Source organism: Triplophysa rosa, linkage group LG23 (genome assembly GCF_024868665.1).
Source record: "Triplophysa rosa linkage group LG23, Trosa_1v2, whole genome shotgun sequence".
In the NCBI taxonomy this organism is placed as follows: domain Eukaryota; kingdom Metazoa; phylum Chordata; class Actinopteri; order Cypriniformes; family Nemacheilidae; genus Triplophysa; species Triplophysa rosa.
In genome coordinates this window covers 14,144,831-14,164,180 of record NC_079912.1, presented here as the reverse complement: position 1 = coordinate 14,164,180, position 19,350 = coordinate 14,144,831, and the positions used below count along the sequence as shown (strand labels likewise).

The following is a 19,350-nucleotide window of genomic DNA, read 5'->3' as shown; positions in this document are numbered from 1 at the left end:
CATGTTATATTTTTATCATTTGAGCACTAAAGACACATGTCCAACTTATAAACACAACCTGTTCTTTTCTAGTAAAAAGTAGCATGTCATTATATATTTTTGTTCATTGAGGTTTTTAAAATGTTTTTAAAATGTTTGTCCAATAATGCTAATCAAATGTTTGCTTTCGATAGAATTAAACTACTCTCCAAAAGACAAGTCCACCTATGTTGGGCTACTGATGCTGCGACAAAGGTTTCTAAATGTCTAGGACACATAATGATCCTGCAGAGAACTGATGCCAGGACCAACAGTTCAGCCAAAGGCCAAACAAATGCTTTCCTAAAATAACACTTGTTATTGTTAAACTAATTTGATACACGCTAACCTGAGCTGTCAATACAGTGGTCTCATCAAATGTAGTGCAGTACTGAAAGAAATGCTTTGTTTCTGAAATATAAATTCCTTTTCAATTACAAAAACAGTTGCAAGTCATTTATTCTGGGAGTTCTGGTTTCACCAAAGTGTAAAGATTGTGGTAAGAATTACTTATGTTTCCAAAAAACAGCAGCTCTCGGACAAGCAAAAGTGCGCACGTCTGATCAGACCCTGACCTGGCGCCAAGCACTTTTCCACGTTAAAGACCAGTTTTATAAATATGAATGTTGCCGTGCATTTTTGCATACGCACGCTTTACGATCAAATCTGTGCGTGCACGTTTTATAAATGAGGCCCCAGGTCTCAGCCCCCATAAGATCTGTATTGAAAAGACTGGGAAATTGCTATGTTTTATTATAATTCATAACAGGACAGTTATGTTTCACTGTTGGGGAGTGCTCTCACTTTAGTCTCGACTTGATGACAATGCATAGCCTACTAAGCAAGTAAATGTAAGATTTACACATCCAATCTTATTTCTGACAATTATTTAGATTGACACAATACATATTACTGTAAGATTTCATCAAATCCCAGTCAGAACTGTCAGAGTGCATTTGAAGAGTTTGGTTCCCAAAGGAGATAATCAAAAAATGTATTTGATCTCTAGATCAAAAAATCATGTTTTTTTATTGTGCATTCTAATTCATATCAATCAAGCTGCAGTTGGTTTGTTTTGATTTAAGCCATAATAACTCCAAAACTACAGCTCACTAACACTATAAAAAACATGATTTTTGAAAAAATAAAAAAACAGTTATCTCATTTTCAACTCTTGATTTAATGTTCAATAAAATCTTGGTTGTAGTTCACTAAAATGACAGACATCGGTACACATACTGTAATACAGTATACAGTAGCATACAGTAGCAAGAGTCACACGGGTGCTAATAATGTTTCTATTTATCATTATAATAAACCGTGCAAATTGAATTCTGTAGTGTGATAGATTCTTAATATTATTAGAACTTCTGTCAAAGTAGTACAATAAGAGGTGAAATGATATATTGTGCTTCACTGTGGCTTTCTCGCTGCTAGGAGAGTTGGAGATCCATTGGTGTAGCTCATTTTGCCGCAGTGTTCAACTCGTGCTGACATCAAGACCTGAAATGAAGCACACGGTTTATTTCGCTCTGACACATTCAACACATTTCATCCACCAAATTAAAGTGTCGCCATGGTCAAAACACAATATTCTTGCATTACAATTGAACTGATATTTGACTTGTGTTAGACTCATTGTCAGTGCTATGTTTATTGGGTTTAGTTTTGTTTTCCATAAACACAGATTGCCTGAGATCTGATTTCCTGGAAATGGCTTGAGGGTGTCTTGTTTTATGACACTGGGAATTTTGCCCAATACATTAAGATGTGTCTGTTTTTAGTTTCTGTTCTTCTGCATGAAACCGAAACAAAAGTAAAATAATACATCAGTATCTATTGGTACTGATCTCTATTTACAATATCTATTAGGAGGGAAAAGCAACTGTATTAAAGCTCATTATGACAAAAATTCCAAAAGACAACAACTCACATTCTTTGTCATTCAATCTGCTGTACATGTGAACACACGACTGACCTGTGTGAGCTTTGGTTTGTGAACGCAGTGCACGTATGGTTTCGGTTCATTCTGAATCTCTCCCCTATGCATCTTATAGCAGATTCCACAGTCTATCAGAGGCTACAAATACAGAAGCACAAATACATATTAAAGGGATACTTCACCCAAAAATAAAAATTCTGTCATCATTTACTCACCCTTAGATTGTTCTAAACCTTTATACCACCTTTATACCACACAGGAAGAAATGTCAGATCTCATCCACCATTTACTGCCATAGTAGGGAAAATAAATACTATGGGAGTCAATGGGGGATGAGATTCGACAATCATCCAGATTTCTTCCTGTGTGTTCAGCAGAACAAAGAAATGAATACAGTTTTGGAACAATCTGAGGGTGAGTAAATGATGACATTATATTCATTTTTGGGTGAAGGATCACTTTAAATCCGTTAAGCAGTAATTGAAATATATATATATTATACTTTACAAATAATGCTACATTTGAACTACCATACATTTTCTTATTAGATGTTGTCATCATAACTACAATGTACAGAGGAATGCAATGACTTTGATATTTAAGATGCTATTTAAGACACATAATTTACTTTGTGATGTAACTTACTCTGTCATTTCTAAAAGCACATTTAGTTGGATTTGCATCTGAAGTTCCTTTAGGGCATTTAGTGGCTTTAAGATAGAAGTGATGATAGATATAATTCACAGCAAACCCACCCTAGAATGAACCACAGGACTCATTTTAGGTGATATTCATTTACACATAGTGACTAAGTCAGTCTATATTTCAGCATTATTGTAATAAAATTGTTATAATGAAAGTGTGCAATAACTTATTAACATCTCCTACAAAAAAACAACGATGGTTTTAACTAATATGTATAATATAGATTTTTTGTAGTAAAAACATAGAATACTGACAAATTTACAAAGGTATCACATTAATAAACATAGTTTAACAAAAATATTTGTAGGATTAATGGTATACAATCTACTAAAAAACATGGTTACTTACTATACTTTTACTATAATAAAACCATGCGATAATGTTGCTAAAAACAAAATATTTTAAAGTTCACAAAATGAAATATAACTGTTTAACTTTGAAAAGAAATATAGTTTTTAAGCAGTCAAATGATATTGACGATTTTTTATTGATTTAAAAAGCTAACAAGGCAATCTTGTTGTTTTAAGCAAAATGAAGCAAAAACTACTTACATCAATGTCAGATTTGCTCAGACTTTTGAAGAAGATAAAATGGCTCTTGATTCCTTCGTGGGAGTTGATTTGTTGGACAGCCAGTTCAACTCCTTTCTTGTAATCATCTGGAAGTTTACTGAAGTCATCTTGAGCCTCAGATGAGCCCAGCAGGACCCCAACACTGACCAGTGTGACAAACAAAAATCCAGACATCTCCATACAATCCACAAATCCTGAAAACTGGCGTCTGTTTAAATCAAACACAAGGTTTTGAACTTTCTAACAGAGATGTGAGACACTCTTAGTGTGATGTAAATGAGAGGAAGTACACGTGTGTGTTGAAGATCTCGGTGTGTGTGGTTTAGATTGCAAAATGTCTGGAAGAGCTGTTGTTTTTCTGCTTTCACTTTTATGCACGGGGGTCGTCTGAAACCAAACCATTGACGTCAGAGTGAAAGCACTGCCATCTTGTGGAGAATATTGACTAAGAAAAGTTTATCGATACAGGTTTTTACATTTTGGTTTACCCAATAAAACAATGCTGAAACATCATCATAAAAGCGAAAGTAAACGGCATGGCTAGAGCACAACAACAATAATTAAGATACAGGAAATGTTCACCCAAAATGAAAATTCCTGAATTGTTTATTCGCCCTCATGTCACTCTAAACCTGACTTGAACACAAAAGAAGATAATTTGAAGAATGTCGATAACCAAACAACACTGAACCGCATTGACGTCCATTGTATGGACACAAAACTGCTGAGACATTTTTCAAAATATCTCATTTTGCGTTCCACAGATCACAGATGAATAAATAATAGTAAAAATAAATAAAATCTCAAATATCTCAGTTTCCTTTATTAGTAAATGTTTTGTTCAATTTGTTGTACACAGCTGACACAGCATCAATTCTGCACTAACAAACACCTTTATTTCTTTCATTTTTACTGAACAGCTTTCAAAAAAAGTATTTTGCAAAGTTTACCCATCCTACAAAAATATATAGATATGATCTTGCGCCCACAGCTACAGAGTTTATACGGTCACAGTAACGCTTGCATGTGATGACCAAAGTTCAGGTAAGCAAGAAAAGACACAGAACAGAATATCACAGGACTGAAGCTATATTCAGTTTTTGTCTCCAAGTATTCATGATTGTCTTCCAGATGCCAGCAAAGTTGGAGATCCGCTGCTATAACCCATTGTATTACAATGGTCCACTCTATCTGTCTTCATCGCCTAGAGTTAAAGAATCAGAATGTGTCAGCAAAGTGTCAGCAGATGTTCACAGCTCATTCACAACAGTAAAGATCACATGAAATGACTACAGATGCTTATTAATGTAAATGACATGGCTTTCTGATAATTCCTACTTAAACACGAACAAAAATATGAATTACTCCGTTTCATATGGTCTGCTTATGAACCATAGATTTGTTGTTAGCGAGCACTTTTAACTTGGGATCCCATGGGATTCGTACAAAAAAAAGTACAAAAATCACATTTCACATGCGATCATGTGTTTTTGCATGTGACATTCGTGTGGCTTTTCTGTACGGGGCATGTCATGACAAACTGATGTGTAGGAACTAGATAGTTTAAAGGCCTTTATATGAATAAGAGCGAGGTTATATAATGTAACTAGACAACGATGACAGAAAAACGGATGTTGCGTTAATGGCGTTAAATATTTTTTAACGCGTTAATCTGAAACAATGAATCGCATGCGTTAACGCGTTAACGTTGACAGCCCTAGGAACATTGTACAAATGTGAAATGGACTTACTTCAGTAAGCGCTGGTTTATGAACACAGTTCACATAGGGTTTGGGCTCAGGCTCTATCTCTCCAGCGTAGGTTTTGTAGCAGACGGCACAGTCAATAAGAGGCTATAAAAGAGAGAAGTGTATTTTCTTTGTTAAAAGTTTAAAAACACATTTAGAAACACTAGCACGATAAAAACACACTTACACGATCATTCCTGAACGCACACTTGGTTGCGTCCGCATTCTCGGTTCCTCTCACGCACTTGGTGGCTTTCAGGTAAAAATTTTGGTAGCTGTACGTGACATCAAACCCTGCCTACAGAAAGATAACAGATCAAATCGATTGAAGTTTAAGGACGTTTGGACATACAGTAAGAAGAATTCAAAGACATGTTTTGGTATGAAATCAGCAGCTCTTGTTTAGTACGACAATAAACGGTTACCTCAATTTGGGACTGTTGGATCGACGAAAAGAAGAGAAAATGGTTCTGGACACCTTCATGGGCATTGATGTATTTTAGCGCCAGTTCCACTCCTTTCTTGTAGGTTTCTGGGAGTTTGTTTAAGGAAGCTTGAGTGGAAGTCAGTAAGACTCCCGCAGAGATCAACAGAGCAAACATCATCCCGGCCATCTTTAACCAGTCTGAACACGAATGTCTTCTGCATCGACTCAAAACAGCCTCATTCCAGGAGGATTGTTTGTGTATAGCTGTTGGGTAACGTTGAGTCATAATACTGCGATCTACACTCTTAAAAACAAAGTGCTTAAAAGGTGCTTCACAGCGATGCCATAGAAGAACCATATTTGGCTCTCCAAAGAACCGTTTAGTCAAAGGTTCTTTAAAGAACCATCTCTTTACTACATTTTTATCATCTGAAGAACCTTTTTTTCTCCACAAATAACCTTTTGTGAGACAGAAAGGTTCTTCGGATGTTAAAGGTTCTTTATGCAACCATTTAGACAAAACAGGTGACCAGAAGTTTCCAGGACATGAAAAGACGCAACGTCTTACACAAGGCATAGAACACAACAAACTGGCACAAAGGGTGGAGGGTCATCCATCCCGGCCACCAGATAAGCACGGAAGCCCTCCTGGCCTCGAGGTCCCGAGCGTAGTCCAGCAAGGGACGATGGCGCTGGGCAGGGAATGGACCTCCTCCGGCGTGGGACTGGAAGGCTATTGCCTCCCACCATTCAGGATTGGCAGTATAAGGCCACCGGGTAGTGGTTGTACCGTCCATGTGCTGTCTGCTGGGTTCTGTTGTGGCCAGTTCGTTCTGTCAGGGTCGGGAGGCAGAACCCAGGCGCAGACAACAAGGGGTTAAACGTAACAAAAACTCTTTATTAAATAACACAAACAAAAACACTTCCACAATGTACTTAAAGTTTATCTTGAGAAGTATTCATATAAAGAAAAGTACAAAATAAGTGCATAAAAATACAGCACTTTCAATAGATGTAAGTGTATTATTATAGTGTATATGTGTATTATAGTTTTCACCTGGGAGTAGTTGAACAACACATAAAATAACTCATTTAGTACTATTTCTCGTATTTATAAAGTCAATTATAAGTCTTTACAGTTTTTATAGCTTTATAGTATACGTGTTTATAAGCTGGGCATTTGATTTACCAGGACCATACGCACGCACGCACCAAAATGACGTATGTGTTTATACTTTGATTTAATTCCTACATGTCCTAGCATGACACCCAGATGTGGAACTAGTACATGAAGTACATGACAGAATGTAAAAAACAAACAACATTTTTCCTGTGATTAAATTGACAAATCATTATTTAATAGGTCATACCAATATTTAAATCTATTAAATAAGTATAATTTTTTTATTATTTTTATTGTCAGCTGGATATTTTGAGAGTAACCTAAGAAAAATCTGGGTGGGGTGGAATGCCTCCCCTAGCCCCCTGGACCTGCATAGCCCTGGAATCAAGCATTTACATTTCTACAGTAACTCAACGCTCTACCAGTTGAGCTACAGAAACAGGAAATTCAGAAATATTTACAGTAATCTGGAATGCAAATAAGCATTACACTAGCGTCGAATGCGTTCTTTACTGAAAGTACACTAGATTGCATAATTCTGTGGCCCTGCCCTGCAAAAGAGTTCCAAAAATGGAAACCTTTTATCTTTGATTCTCATAGGAATCTGCTAAATGGTAAGCAAACATATACCTTAAACACAGAATATGTGAAAATATACTAGATTTGAGAGCACAAATTAAGCTGTACATACACACTCTCTTCTTGGGTTCACACCAAACGCGAACAATCGCGTTACACGCTCTTTATTACTCGCGGGAAAAGTTCGTTATTTTCGCGCCAGTGACGCGATCTGACAAATATTTTCAACCTTCGCCTATACGAGTCTTCGCAACGACTTTGACGCTTAATTCGCGTTTGGTGTGAACCCAGTGTAACAGTGAAGGCCACGTCATTGTTGCTCTTCTAGACAACACATTCTCACTCCCGACTCGTCACATATTTACGCTCGGTCAGCGTCCTTCGGCGTCACTTTTGAACGCGCAGGGTACCCCTTCGGCGTCGTTTTTCGACGTGAAGGGCACGCGAATTTTACCGTCATTATGAAAATGTATATTACATATAATTTGCAATGATGACGTTTCGGGGTTTTCATTTAAGTTTAATGGCCAGGATAATTGCGTGTGCATGACGCTATTCAGACAGTTTCACAGTTTGAGCAAGTAATGTAACCGTTTATTTATCGTAATATAAAACACATAAAACAAGCAGTCACAATGTCGTTCAAAAATACAGATATTCCAAGGGTACCAACGCGAAACGATCGATTTGTATGAGGAACAGATGCGAAAGCGATCACCGTCCGCCGTAAATCTCAAATCCAGCGAAGAACGACATTCAAATATTGCCGCCAGAGGAAGTTACGTCACCTTCGATGCCATTGGCTCTTCCGTGTCTCGTGACCGATCGCGTCATTTCGTTGGCTTTGAACGTGAAACGGTATTTGTCGGTACACGATCCGGGATGCCCGCACGATCCGTTCTACGCATGCGCATAATTACGTAGTAAACAACGTCACGGTTTCCCTACACTATTGGTATCAAGCATGCGATGAAACACTTGACGGACGGCCAGACGGCACAACTGGCGGCATATTTTTGTAGGCTACATCGTGTTTTTCATTTAACAGTTCATGGCGGGTCTATTTTGATGTTTTAAAATGTAGCTTACGCTATGCATTACGATGTGTTTACGTGGTTGCCAATCCAAAATAATAAAGGAGTCGTTACATGAACATACACGATTTTGGTTACATGTGGAATAAAGTCTGAGTCTTGAGAGTCTGTCACTGCAAACCTTCAGTTTCCTCCATACTCCCCTTTGCGATTCATTGCTGCATGGCATTAGGCCTACTTAACTTGCTGTGTTTCGATCTGAGGTCAGTAGTATTGTCAAAGACGGTTTTTATTAAAAGCTGCTAATATTAGTTAACTTTAAATCGACTCATTTTGTATTAGTATGGGTCTGTATATAGGCTAATATATCTATCTATATAATCTAAATGAGGAATAATCCCTTCAATGGTGTTTACAGAACACAATAAGGAACATAATATGCATTTCCGCCTAGACTATCTGCACTTACATGAAGAAAGAACTACAAACAAGTCTGGGAAAACGTTACAGAGTATTTCAACGCATAGTGTGCGCACAGAAGTGACATGAGACCAGAGGTGGACAGTAGTGAAAGTCGCGGTACAAAGGTGCTCAAGCGTGGAACAGATCGTGCACTGTCGTCGCTAAACAGAATTATCTACTACGTCATTATGCGCATGCGCGGACGGATCGTGCAGGCATCCCGGATCGTGTACCGACAGTATTGGCTCCCGCGACCGACTGCATCTAGCTGTTCCGTTTTATTTTTGAATGGGAGCCGACTTCATGCATTCACGGACACTCACGGCATCTTCATGTAAAGTTATCGTACGGCTTTGGTGCAAAAAGGTCTGCGAAACGAGTTGTTTGCTATATTTTGAATGCTTTTGGTCAGTTTGTGCAATAAATACCCGTGACTGTACTTTTATTCGCGTGTTGTGTTTTATATGGCTGAGAAGTGGTTAGGGTTAGGTTTAGGGTGAGGTTGGGGTTAGGTGCTACAAAATATTAAAACCATAAATAATTATGAAATGCTAAGAATTGCACGCATCTCGGTCTGGAGCATTTAGCAAACAGCAACGCAGTTCCCTGTTCGTGGAAAAACGACGCCAAAGGAGTACTCTGCGCGTTCAAAAGTGACGCCGTGGGGCGCTGACCGAGCGTAAATATGTGACGAGTCGGGAGTGAGAACGGGTTGGTCTAGTACACAAACACAGAAAGAAAAAACAGGGAGTAACCTGAATTTCTGCATGATGAAAGAGAACACGGAGCTTGGTTTTGTGGGCATTGACCTGTCACAGTTTCATGCTTTTCCTAAAGTTATCTGACAGTTTGCTCAAAGGGGTTTAAGCTTCAGTGGATCTCAGCACGACTCCAGCACTGAGCAGCAAAGCAAACCGCATCAAGAGGCATCTTAAAATCGGCCTGAACACCATCACTGCCTGCAGATATACCTGCTTGCTTAAAAAACAACTTTGAATTTACTTAAAACCATCAGTATTCATGAATAAGTCTTGGCATGAGAGTGTTCTGCACTTTTTACTACAGTAAGTTCTGTTACCATAGGTTATTATAGTTTCTTAAAACAAAAACTACTGAAACATTCATGTTAACTGAAATGAAATATATAATTATATAATATATATATTAATTATATTATATAATTCATAATTAAAATCTCGGCCTAAGCTTTATTTGAAAATTAGAAATGATGCCTCAGCAATAAATGGAAACAAGTTTAAGACGAGGCACTAAAATCAATAACTGAAATACAAATTCAACTAAACTTAAATTAAACTCAAAAAGCTATTTAAAAAGACATATAAGTAAATTAACATGAAAACAAAAAATACACAAATCTAAAAGCGAATTCAAAACGTTAATACAATTGCAGTAAAATGATAACTAAAATTATAACAACTGCCACTGACAGACAGAAAGAAGTAAAAAATAAATGCACAACCAAATTAAATAGAAAAATCAACTTTATTTCGCAATATTTGGGATTTGTTGTTAATATTGCACTACTGTATGTACACTGGAAAATTGAACAATTAGATATCCAATAACAGAAATAAAAACCTAACCATGCACACAAATAATGTTCTGCAGTTCAGTCTTAATGCAATTCATATCATCAGAAATACTATAACTACCTTCATAAACTGTCATACACCAGCATTCATAAATACCATCTACAAACAAGTGCTGCTTCACATCCACAGAAAATAACACAACCAGCATTCACACAAAAGTGCTGCGATGCCATCACATTTCCCTGCTCTTCTTCTCCAGGGCAAAGCTCGTCCAAACCTTCCAGTTAGTCCACGAACACAGGCGAAAAAAAATAAACAACGGTGACAAAGTACAATGTGCTGTGATTTAAATGAAATGTATAAAAGCATTCTCTAAATCAAATCATTTGTATTTATGAAACATTTAGACCTTTCCTATTGAAATAAAAATGCCGTCTACAGTTATCAGATCAGCGTCGGTCCTTGGTTAGCCGATTCTTAATATAAAATTAACAATATGCACCCTAACATCCTATTAGTAATGATCATAATAATACAAAAGCGTTTTAAGCAGGAATCAATAAGTGAAATGTAGATACAAGTGTGATGAACTAACACACAGCCAAGTGAGAAAACACTGACTAAACAATTGTGTATTAATCACTAAATTAACAAATGCAGAATTAAATAATCACAACCGGAAATCATTTCCCCAAGGTTTGTGCGCATTAAATATGATAAAAGTGTGAAAATGTCATAATGGAGATGAATTAGTGCATTCAACCCCAGTATCAGCAGATAACTGACTGTAGTGATTTAAATGGTTAAGCAAAGAGAAAGAAATGATGAGACTCAAACCTGGATAACAAACTTAAACTTGAAGAGTTGAGGAGAACAACTGTTTTAGTGTTTTTTTTTTCTGTGGGCTTAAAACCATATTTTAAAAACACGCATCTAATAGGGACGGTCAATGGTACAAGAGAAAGGTCTCAGATTCACCACTGATCATGTACAGTTCTTAAAAACGAACCATAATACAATACAGGACGCATGTTACACCAAACACTATCGTTTTAAGATCATGTTAATTATCTGCCTTAAGTAAAATCTATGATTTTTTAAAAATTGGTCTTCTTTGAGCGCTTCAAAACTCTGTCCTGTACATACAAACATCTCCCAGGACAGTTATGGTTTGTATGTACCTAATGTAAAATTTTCAGAAAGGGCAAAAATCCTGCATTAAAAAATTAAACACGTTTGTGTAGAAATTTAATTGAAAAAAGCAAGTAAATGACCCGCTTTTGTCAAACAAATACCGTAATATAATAAAAAATACTGCCGATTGTGTCATTTGAAGAATTCCGTGGAGTACAAACAGAGCGATTCTTTAGACAAAATGATAAGGACACACGCTGAAATTAGTCTTGACAACCTTTCTTGATCATGAATAATTATAAAAAAACAAAATATATTATTAAACCCCTGCGTGTTATTGGAAATGTCCAGTTAACCTTATAGACACATTCCTCAAGGCTATAACGGTGTTCTAGCAGCACAAACAACATCAGTCTTTGGAGATGTTGGGTGGAGATCCAATCTGGTAAAAATGCACGAATGCAATATTCTCACTTCTATAGTACACTGACCTCTGTGTCAAGACACACAGCATTTCTGGTTTGTTTTTTTAATGATTGAAAGGCAACTGTCCCATTGGGTGTGACTGACGGATGGGTACAGAGGGAGACGGGAGAGATGCCAAGATGTGGGCGTGGCTTAAACCGGCATGTGCATCTCTGTGTACTCATCTTGCCCCTCCTTCTCATCAAAGGTGGGCTCGGCATCATCTGCATCCAACTGAGAGATAGAAGAGAAAGTAAATAGAAAAAGACACATTATTTAATGACACTAGAGGGAGAGCAATATATGAAGAGTTTGGTTTCAAAATGAGATTACTCTGTTTTTAAAAATCATGTTTTTGTCCAATTAATATCAATCAAACTGCAGTTGGTTTGTTTTGATTTAAGCCATTATAACTCAAAAAAATACAGCTAACTAACATAATAAAAAACATGATTTTTGAACAATTTTGAGTTCTCATTTTGGAACCGAACTCTTCATATATACAGTATATATATATATATATATTAATATTTCAAATTAAATATTATATTAAATAGATTTTCACAATATTTTTTTATATATTTTTTCTTCCAAAAAAGACTGACCACCATTTAAAGATACATGTTTTTCTACACCTAGTCAATGATGTCCAACCCACTAAATTATATAATGTGAAATCTCTGAAATGGTTCTTTTTACGTCACCAACCCCACTTATTTTTTCAACCCTGTCGCTCAAACTTCCCAATCCAATCTCTGTTCGACATCTCGGTGTATTTGCTTGAGAACATGTTGACATCCTTACACACTGCATTTCGCGGCTGCTGAAGATGCGAGGTAGGACAAACATCTTGACAGGGACGGTCATGATGAGAACAAACGGAAAGGCCAGCGACGCTACCGTGGACATGACGGCCCAGAGGACACCCAGACACACCACTTGAACCGCCGTGAACAGATGCATCCGCAGCGTCCGCACCTGAAAAGCACACAGCATCGCATCGAGATTTACAGTATGACCTTCTGACATTGCTACCGAATGTTTTAAAAACCGACCAATCAGAATGAAGTATTTCAGATAGCATCTATACAAGACTGAGAATTTGCGTTCTTAAGGTTCTAACCTTGCGCACATAGATGTGGTCGGGGTGGTACTTCGGGGGCATCAGGAGCAGAAGAACACGTTCTGTTAACTGGATACCATTTAGTGACATCACACCCATATACAGAAAGATGCCAAAGAGCACAGCGATGGGGATTTGACGCAGCAGATCTCCGATTACAATCGAAAGTCCTACATTCAAAGAAAATCTGTTAATGCGTCCTTTTTTTTTCAATTTAATTTACACAAATACATACAGGGGTACTAGACTTTCTTTAAATATTTGTTTTGAAACCTACCTACAAGTATTGCCACCAGTAACCCGGTCACCCTCTGCTCCTTGACCTCCTGGATGCGTGGTTTATCTCCCGGGGCGACGGCTTTGCTCATCACAGTCAGGGCATTGACTTGGGTTACGGAGCGCACGGTGGCCGCGGCCATCCACGGCAAACCGAAGAGAGCGCTGGTGCCACCCAAAGTCACAATGAGCAATAAATCCAGATGGAAACCAGAGCCTTTCACCAGCATGCGCTCCTTCTTACTGACTATCAACCTGCGGGAAAAAACAGAGGGATTTTAATACTTTTCCAAACTCAAAAGACTTTATTTTTTCCATCCAACAAACAAATAACACATGCACTCACGTGGTGATCTGTGTCTCCATGAAGATGAGGATAAAGACCAGCAGTGCAGGGAGGAAGCTGGCGAACATCATCCAGATAGGAAACTGACCATCTGTGCCCAGCGGGTTGATAATCCAACCACGCTTATCAGGGCTCGTCACAGAAAAGCCTCGAGGTACACTCAGTTTCTGCAGGATTAAGCATTAAAACAAGTAAATTCACAAATAAGGTACCTGCCCATGACAATGCTGAACTGTTTGTTGGGTTGTCAAGGTGTTGCTGTGTTGTAGTTAAGGTGTTCTGTGCCCTTGTTAGGGTGGTCAGGGTGTTGCTATGTTGTAGCTAGTGTTGTTGGTTGTCAAGATGGTCAGGGTGTTTCTATGTTGTAGCTATGGTGTTCTGTGCCCTTGTTAGGGTGGTTAGGGTGTTCTGTGCCCTTGTTGGGGTAGTCAGGGTGTTGCTATGTTGTAGCTATGGTGTTGTGTGCCCTTGTTAGGGTGGTCCTGGGGTTGCTAGGTTGTGGCTAGGGTGCTTTTTGCCCTTGTCAGGGTAGTCAGGGTGTTGCTATGTTGTAGCTATGGTGTTCTGTGCCCTTGTTAGGGTGGTCAGGGTGTCACTATGCTGTAACTAGAGTGTTGTGTGCCCTTGTTATGGTGGTCAGGGTGTTGCTGTGTTGTAGCTAGGGTGTTCTGTGCCCTTGTTAGGGTAGTCAGGGTGTTGCTGTGTTGTAGCTAGGGTATTTTGTGCCCTTCTTAGGGTGGTCCTGGGGTTGCTAGGTTGTGGCTAGGGTGCTTTTTGCCCTTGTTAGGGTAGTCAGGGTGTTGCAATGTTGTAGCTATGCTGTTCTGTGCAAAAAAGATGCTTTAACTATGAAGTCTCACCTGTGTGTATGTGTCTTGAATACTGGTATCTACCAGAACCACGATAAGAATTGCAATAGGAACTCCAAAATCTCCAATAACTCTTCTTAGCTGTGACACAGACAAACAAAAGATGTTATATGCAAGACGATTGGTTGCCTTGAAAAACGAACAATTCTGCAGAGCCATTTTTTTCTTTAAAAACATACAAGCACTCACAACTAGCTGCGAGACTCAGATCTTACCCTGCCAGGGAAGAAAGCACTGTTTTTGAACTTGCGCAGGTAGAAGGCGATGAAGAAGGTTCCAGACATGAGCACAGAGGACAGCAGAGCGGTATTAGGCTCCCCGACCACCTTCACCACCTCGGGCGAGCTGCTGTTCGTCACTATTGGACTGAAGGTCGCGTTCTCCATGCTGGAGTTGACCTCCGAGCCGTTAAGATCAACGACCACAGCGGAGCAGCGTCTCAGAGGATGCTCCTGGAATATCTAAGGGCCCGAGAACACGTCACATTAAGTGGAGAACGGTCTCATGTTTTTTGTGCTAGGAAAAGATGTCAACTACCTTGGCCAGTTTTGAGAAGGTCTCATAGATGAAGATAAGAGAGATAAGGAAGGAAAAGATCTCTTGCGTGAAGCGGGACACGAATCGGACCAGGAAGCTGCCTTCAAACGCCACCATCACCACCACAATGATGATGAGCCAGAATCCGATCCACACCCGACCCGTCAGGTACTCCATGTTGTTGCTCTTACAGAACTGCAATAGGGAACAGATGATGGAATTAAAGTAACCATCAGTTAACTTAAACCCAACATTTACATATTTGGCAGATACTTTCATCCAAAGCAACTTGCACTGGATATAAGGTACATTTTAATCAATCCCATGACTTTTGTGTTGCTAATGCAACAAAACAGCACAAACTCACCGAGAAGAAGGCTTCTTCAAACACCAGGATGGGTCCAGAGAAGCCCACCACCAGAAGCGGTTGTGCCCCGAGCAGACAGAACAACACACCCTGAATACATGTGCCCACAATCAGCTCTGATACACCCATCAGGCCTTCGGTCTTCTCACCTGCACCCACAAGACAGATCAAAGATCTTATACATGAATTATTCAACATCTCAAGTCGTACAAGGGACAAGCAGTCTAGAGTTTAAAGGGCATTTAATCCAAAACACTTACAAGGATTAGACTCACTGATAAACCAGAACAAACAACAATAAAAATGATTTCAACAAAACAAACAAAATTTAAACTTTCTTCCTCAAGAACAATTATTTTCCATTTATTTGTTCAAAGAAAACCATCTATGTGTCAGTAATATCATGCATTTAAAATATAAATCTTAAAAGACATAATTTTTTTTCTGCAAGAGCGCAGATGAAATGTTTGAGTAACTGACCCAGCAGGCCTCCGAACGTGATCGCAGGAGAAAGAGCGGCGAAATAGATGAAGATGACGGCAGCCATGCACTGGGGGTTCAGCGCGTCTTTAAAGTCGCTGATGTACTTCGGGTAGCGCCGTTGGACGTCACGGATCAGCCCGCCGAACAGACGACCAGTGCGTTGCAAAGGGTCGTCTTCAGGCTTTAAAGGCGCCAACAAGGCCTCTGATCACAAACATAGGGAGAGAAGTTTGGATACTGTTAATATAGAGGGCTATTGGTAAAATAACAAAACAAAATAAAAAAATAAAAAACAAAACAAAATAAAACTGATTAGGCAGAACAAACAAACAACACAAAAAGCTAAATAAATCTAAAAACCGATAAAGCAAAATAAACAATCAAAATAAACAGCACAAAAATCTAAATAAAACTAAACAGATAGAGCAAAATAAACAGCACAAATAAGCTAAATAAAACTAAACATATAAAGCAAAACAAACAAAATAAATGGCACAAATAATCAAAATATAACTAAAATGATAAAGCAAAACAAATAAACATTAATTTAAACTAAATTAAACTTAAAACTGATAACACAAAACAGATGAACCGAAAACTATAATAAATTAAAACTGATTACACAGAACAAAATAAACAGCATAAAAAGCTAAATAAGACTAAAAACCGATAATGCAAAAAAGCTGCACAAAAAAGCTAAATAAAACAAAAAAACACAAAGCAAAAAATAAAAAAATTGATTAAGTAAAACAAAACAAATAGGACATAAAATGCTAAACACAACAAACAAACAGAAACTGATAAAGCAAAAAAATAGTGTAAATAGAGCACAAAACAAAACAAATCAAGAAAGCAAATAATAAAACAAAAAAATTGATATGGCAAAATAAACAGTACAAAATAAAACAAAACCACTAAAGTCAACCCTGACTAAATCTTCACACAGGTTACCTTTCTCCTCCAGGCTTTTTGACTCTTTGGACAGCAGGGCCACCTCCTGCTCCTCTCTCTTGCGGAGCATCTCTCTTTGGAAGTGAGCGACGGAGCGCAGGAGCTCTTCACCGCCCAACTCAGACGGAGGAAGTACAATACTGCAGTCCAGAAAAGCGTTAATAGCGTTCAGCAGATCCTGTCGGTCGTCTGCCAGATATGCCGCTTCATGAAATTGCTGGAGAGACATTAGATAAATTGTGATATTAGCATTGATAAAGCCAGTTATTATGCCTGAAGGCAACAAACAAAAGTTAAAACTAAAGCTCACCTTGTCAGACATGAGCGTGGAAATGGAACGTCCGATCTGATGGTAGTCCATGTTGGTGCTGGGAGGTCCTAGCAGCACAAAGAGAAAGCGCACAGGAACCGGTACTTCCAACACCGAGGCTAGTTCCACAGCCTCCTGTAACCGAACAAATGCCATGGTGGGCTGCTCCAGAAAGTCAACGCTGCCTATTAATAAAAAAAACATTTGATTTAATATTAACGTTTTGGTCCGATAACGGTGATAAAATAACATGAAAAGAAATCGTTTAAGGTGCGCTGTAAAATCTTACCAACAAGTACAACAGTTGCCTCAGCATTTTCTGGAATTTTCTCTAGAAGTTTCAGCTCATGTTTAGATTTGGATCTGTGCATGCCTATAGCTGGAGACGACTCCTTCTGCGAAACACAACAATTACAGTTTTCATTATCTGAAAAGTTTTGTGCACATCGTACAATATATCGGCCAAAAGTGAGTCCAACTTCAGAAAACACACATCGCTCCTTATTCAAATATATGGTTAAAGATGCCCTAAAAGTGTTGCACGTGTGTTGTGTGTAGTTGTGTTTGGGGTGTAAACTGAAGCTCAGCTTTGAGAAGAATTTATGGAGGCTTGGCAAAAAAAGAAAACGTCACATTTCCAACCCTTAGACACGACTGAAATGAGTCACCTCGTTCTTCTCCATGTCGATGTGCGTGCTGTCTTGACTGGTCCCCATCAGAGGCTCCGTGACCGAGGGTTCGGGGACTGTGAGATGGTTACTGCTGCTCTGGTGATGGGCGATCAGGGAGCCCAGACTCGCTGCTGAGATGTTCCTGGGGAAGGAGCTGTGTTCCTTCTCATCGCTCGGGTGACTACGGGAAGGTGAGCAAGGGAACCAGCGGGTAAGAGACACAAGCAAAGACTGCAAAGGGTCGTGTGTGGATCTACAGGACGGGCGGCGGCATGATGACGGGTGCTTGAGTTAGAAAGTATTGAAGCATTTCATAATTCATAACACATCATGCCAGAATCATGTCTTGTAAGTAATTCGGGGCCTGTCTGATCATGGAAGTGTTCTGAAACTACTACATTTAGATAGCATCATCGTGTCATGTCCGGAAGTTACCTGTGTTTGAGTAGGAGAGCGCGGAGGACGTTGGCTCTGTCCTCGGCTTTGATTTGGTCCGAGATGATCATCTGTTCAACTACCTGATGGGCGATGCCGGGCAACGTTTTCTGGTCCAAATCCAACAGCACCGCTCCTATTAAAAGACGTTAGAATGCATGATTATAATTTATTAATGTAAAACCGACTAAATGGGTAAGATTAAAACCTCAAAATAGTTTTGATGGCTTTTATTAGGATTGTCCTCTCGGTTGTACTCTTTACACTTAATTTTCCTCTTGTGTTTTCTTTTTCATGTAAAGCTGCTTTTATTAACTGTCATCCCCCTTTTTTGAGAGTGGGGCTTAAAAGTGATTTCAACTTTGAAATTAGTGACTAGTGACATAATCTTGGTCTTGTTTTAAAGAAGAGATTCTATACTTTATTGTAAAAGGAGTTGGAGTTGAAAAATTTTAATTATAAAAATATTTATAGCAGTTTAATTGTACATTAATAATAATAAAAAATTTTTAATTTTTTTTTTTTTTTTTTAAAAATTTTTTAAAAAAAACTTTTCATCAAAAAACTGCCAGAAAATTAAAGACATGCTTCTAAACAAGTTTTGTTTCAAATTTCAAGCTGATATCACAAAAAATGTGGTTTCTGTGATACTTTTAATTATTATACCAACAACTGCCACTAGGTGTCATATAGGCTCCAATGGTTACTGCAAACAAATTACATTTTAATAAATTTCATCATTATATAAAAGAAGGACATTCTTGGAGCTTTCCAATGATATAGAAGTTTTTGAGATTTATTTTAAAATGTACAATAAAATATGATTATGAATATGTAATATTTTTAATGGTACCAAATGGGCCCAGTGACATTTAAGAAAATTACTTTTACTAAGTGCAAAACAGTTCCGAAATACAAAAACTACATTCTTAGAGCTTTCCAAAGATATATAGTTTGTCAGGATTAAAATGGAATTATATTGCATAACTTCAGTGTTCCACTGGAACGGTGACATTTAGCAGCATTTAATAATTTTTATGCTCACGCTTGTCATAAATGAATAAATTACTACTCCTACATAATTTCTTTTTGTAAAGCACTGGTTAAATATGTATTCTAGAGTCTTAGACCTTTCCAATGATATATCGTTTGTTATGATAGGATAAGATTTCAGTTGTGAAATATTGAAGTAAACCTAGGTGTTCCAATATTAGAACAGT

At 38.2% G+C, this 19,350-nt stretch overlaps 3 protein-coding genes across 7 annotated transcripts in view; all 3 read right to left on the bottom strand.

The window, feature by feature from the left end:
• Positions 1–482: 482 nt before the first annotated feature.
• On the bottom strand, positions 483–3,933 carry zgc:195173 (uncharacterized protein LOC792613 homolog). Its single transcript, XM_057322637.1, has 4 exons — positions 3,217–3,933; positions 2,606–2,716; positions 1,997–2,098; positions 483–1,521 (listed from the first exon to the last, which is right to left on the bottom strand). Exons 1-4 carry the CDS (start codon positions 3,415–3,417, stop codon positions 1,432–1,434), a joined length of 504 nt encoding a protein of 167 aa, XP_057178620.1. The 5' UTR covers positions 3,418–3,933; the 3' UTR covers positions 483–1,431.
• Positions 3,934–4,040: 107 nt separating this feature from the next.
• Positions 4,041–5,632, bottom strand: si:ch1073-406l10.2 (uncharacterized protein LOC100536977 homolog). Its single transcript, XM_057322638.1, has 4 exons — positions 5,411–5,632; positions 5,173–5,283; positions 4,989–5,090; positions 4,041–4,441 (listed from the first exon to the last, which is right to left on the bottom strand). Exons 1-4 carry the CDS (start codon positions 5,597–5,599, stop codon positions 4,352–4,354), a joined length of 492 nt encoding a protein of 163 aa, XP_057178621.1. The 5' UTR covers positions 5,600–5,632; the 3' UTR covers positions 4,041–4,351.
• Positions 5,633–11,674: 6,042 nt separating this feature from the next.
• slc4a2b (solute carrier family 4 member 2b) overlaps positions 11,675–19,350 on the bottom strand; it is a 32,594-nt gene continuing 24,918 nt past the window's right edge. For all 5 annotated transcript variants that reach the window (XM_057322649.1, XM_057322648.1, XM_057322650.1 and 2 more), the window contains 15 exons: positions 18,131–18,266; positions 17,693–17,876; positions 17,314–17,419; positions 17,025–17,209; positions 16,715–16,931; positions 15,761–15,967; positions 15,281–15,429; positions 14,914–15,108; positions 14,592–14,837; positions 14,368–14,457; positions 13,508–13,674; positions 13,163–13,416; positions 12,886–13,055; positions 12,567–12,740; positions 11,675–11,996 (listed from right to left, as the gene is read on the bottom strand). In XM_057322649.1, the coding sequence (XP_057178632.1) occupies positions 11,916–11,996; positions 12,567–12,740; positions 12,886–13,055; positions 13,163–13,416; positions 13,508–13,674; positions 14,368–14,457; positions 14,592–14,837; positions 14,914–15,108; positions 15,281–15,429; positions 15,761–15,967; positions 16,715–16,931; positions 17,025–17,209; positions 17,314–17,419; positions 17,693–17,876; positions 18,131–18,266 (2,561 nt within the window). In that variant the 3' untranslated portion in view covers positions 11,675–11,915. The remainder of the gene's footprint in view (positions 11,997–12,566; positions 12,741–12,885; positions 13,056–13,162; positions 13,417–13,507; positions 13,675–14,367; positions 14,458–14,591; positions 14,838–14,913; positions 15,109–15,280; positions 15,430–15,760; positions 15,968–16,714; positions 16,932–17,024; positions 17,210–17,313; positions 17,420–17,692; positions 17,877–18,130; positions 18,267–19,350) is intronic.

Excerpts from the sequence above, each read along its gene's own strand:
- zgc:195173 (XM_057322637.1), bottom strand. The coding sequence starts at position 3,417 with ATGGAGATGTCTGGATTTTTGTTTGTCACACTGGTCAGTGTTGGGGTC. Across the intron at positions 2,717-3,216 it reads TGAGCAAATCTGACATTGAT|GGTGGGTTTGCTGTGAATTA; the intron begins GTAAGTAGTTTT and ends GGTTCATTCTAG. Across the intron at positions 2,099-2,605 it reads GTGCTTTTAGAAATGACAGA|CCTCTGATAGACTGTGGAAT; the intron begins GTAAGTTACATC and ends CTGTATTTGTAG.
- si:ch1073-406l10.2 (XM_057322638.1), bottom strand. The coding sequence starts at position 5,599 with ATGGCCGGGATGATGTTTGCTCTGTTGATCTCTGCGGGAGTCTTACTG. Across the intron at positions 5,284-5,410 it reads TCCAACAGTCCCAAATTGAG|GCAGGGTTTGATGTCACGTA; the intron begins GTAACCGTTTAT and ends ATCTTTCTGTAG. Across the intron at positions 5,091-5,172 it reads GTGCGTTCAGGAATGATCGT|CCTCTTATTGACTGTGCCGT; the intron begins GTAAGTGTGTTT and ends TCTCTTTTATAG.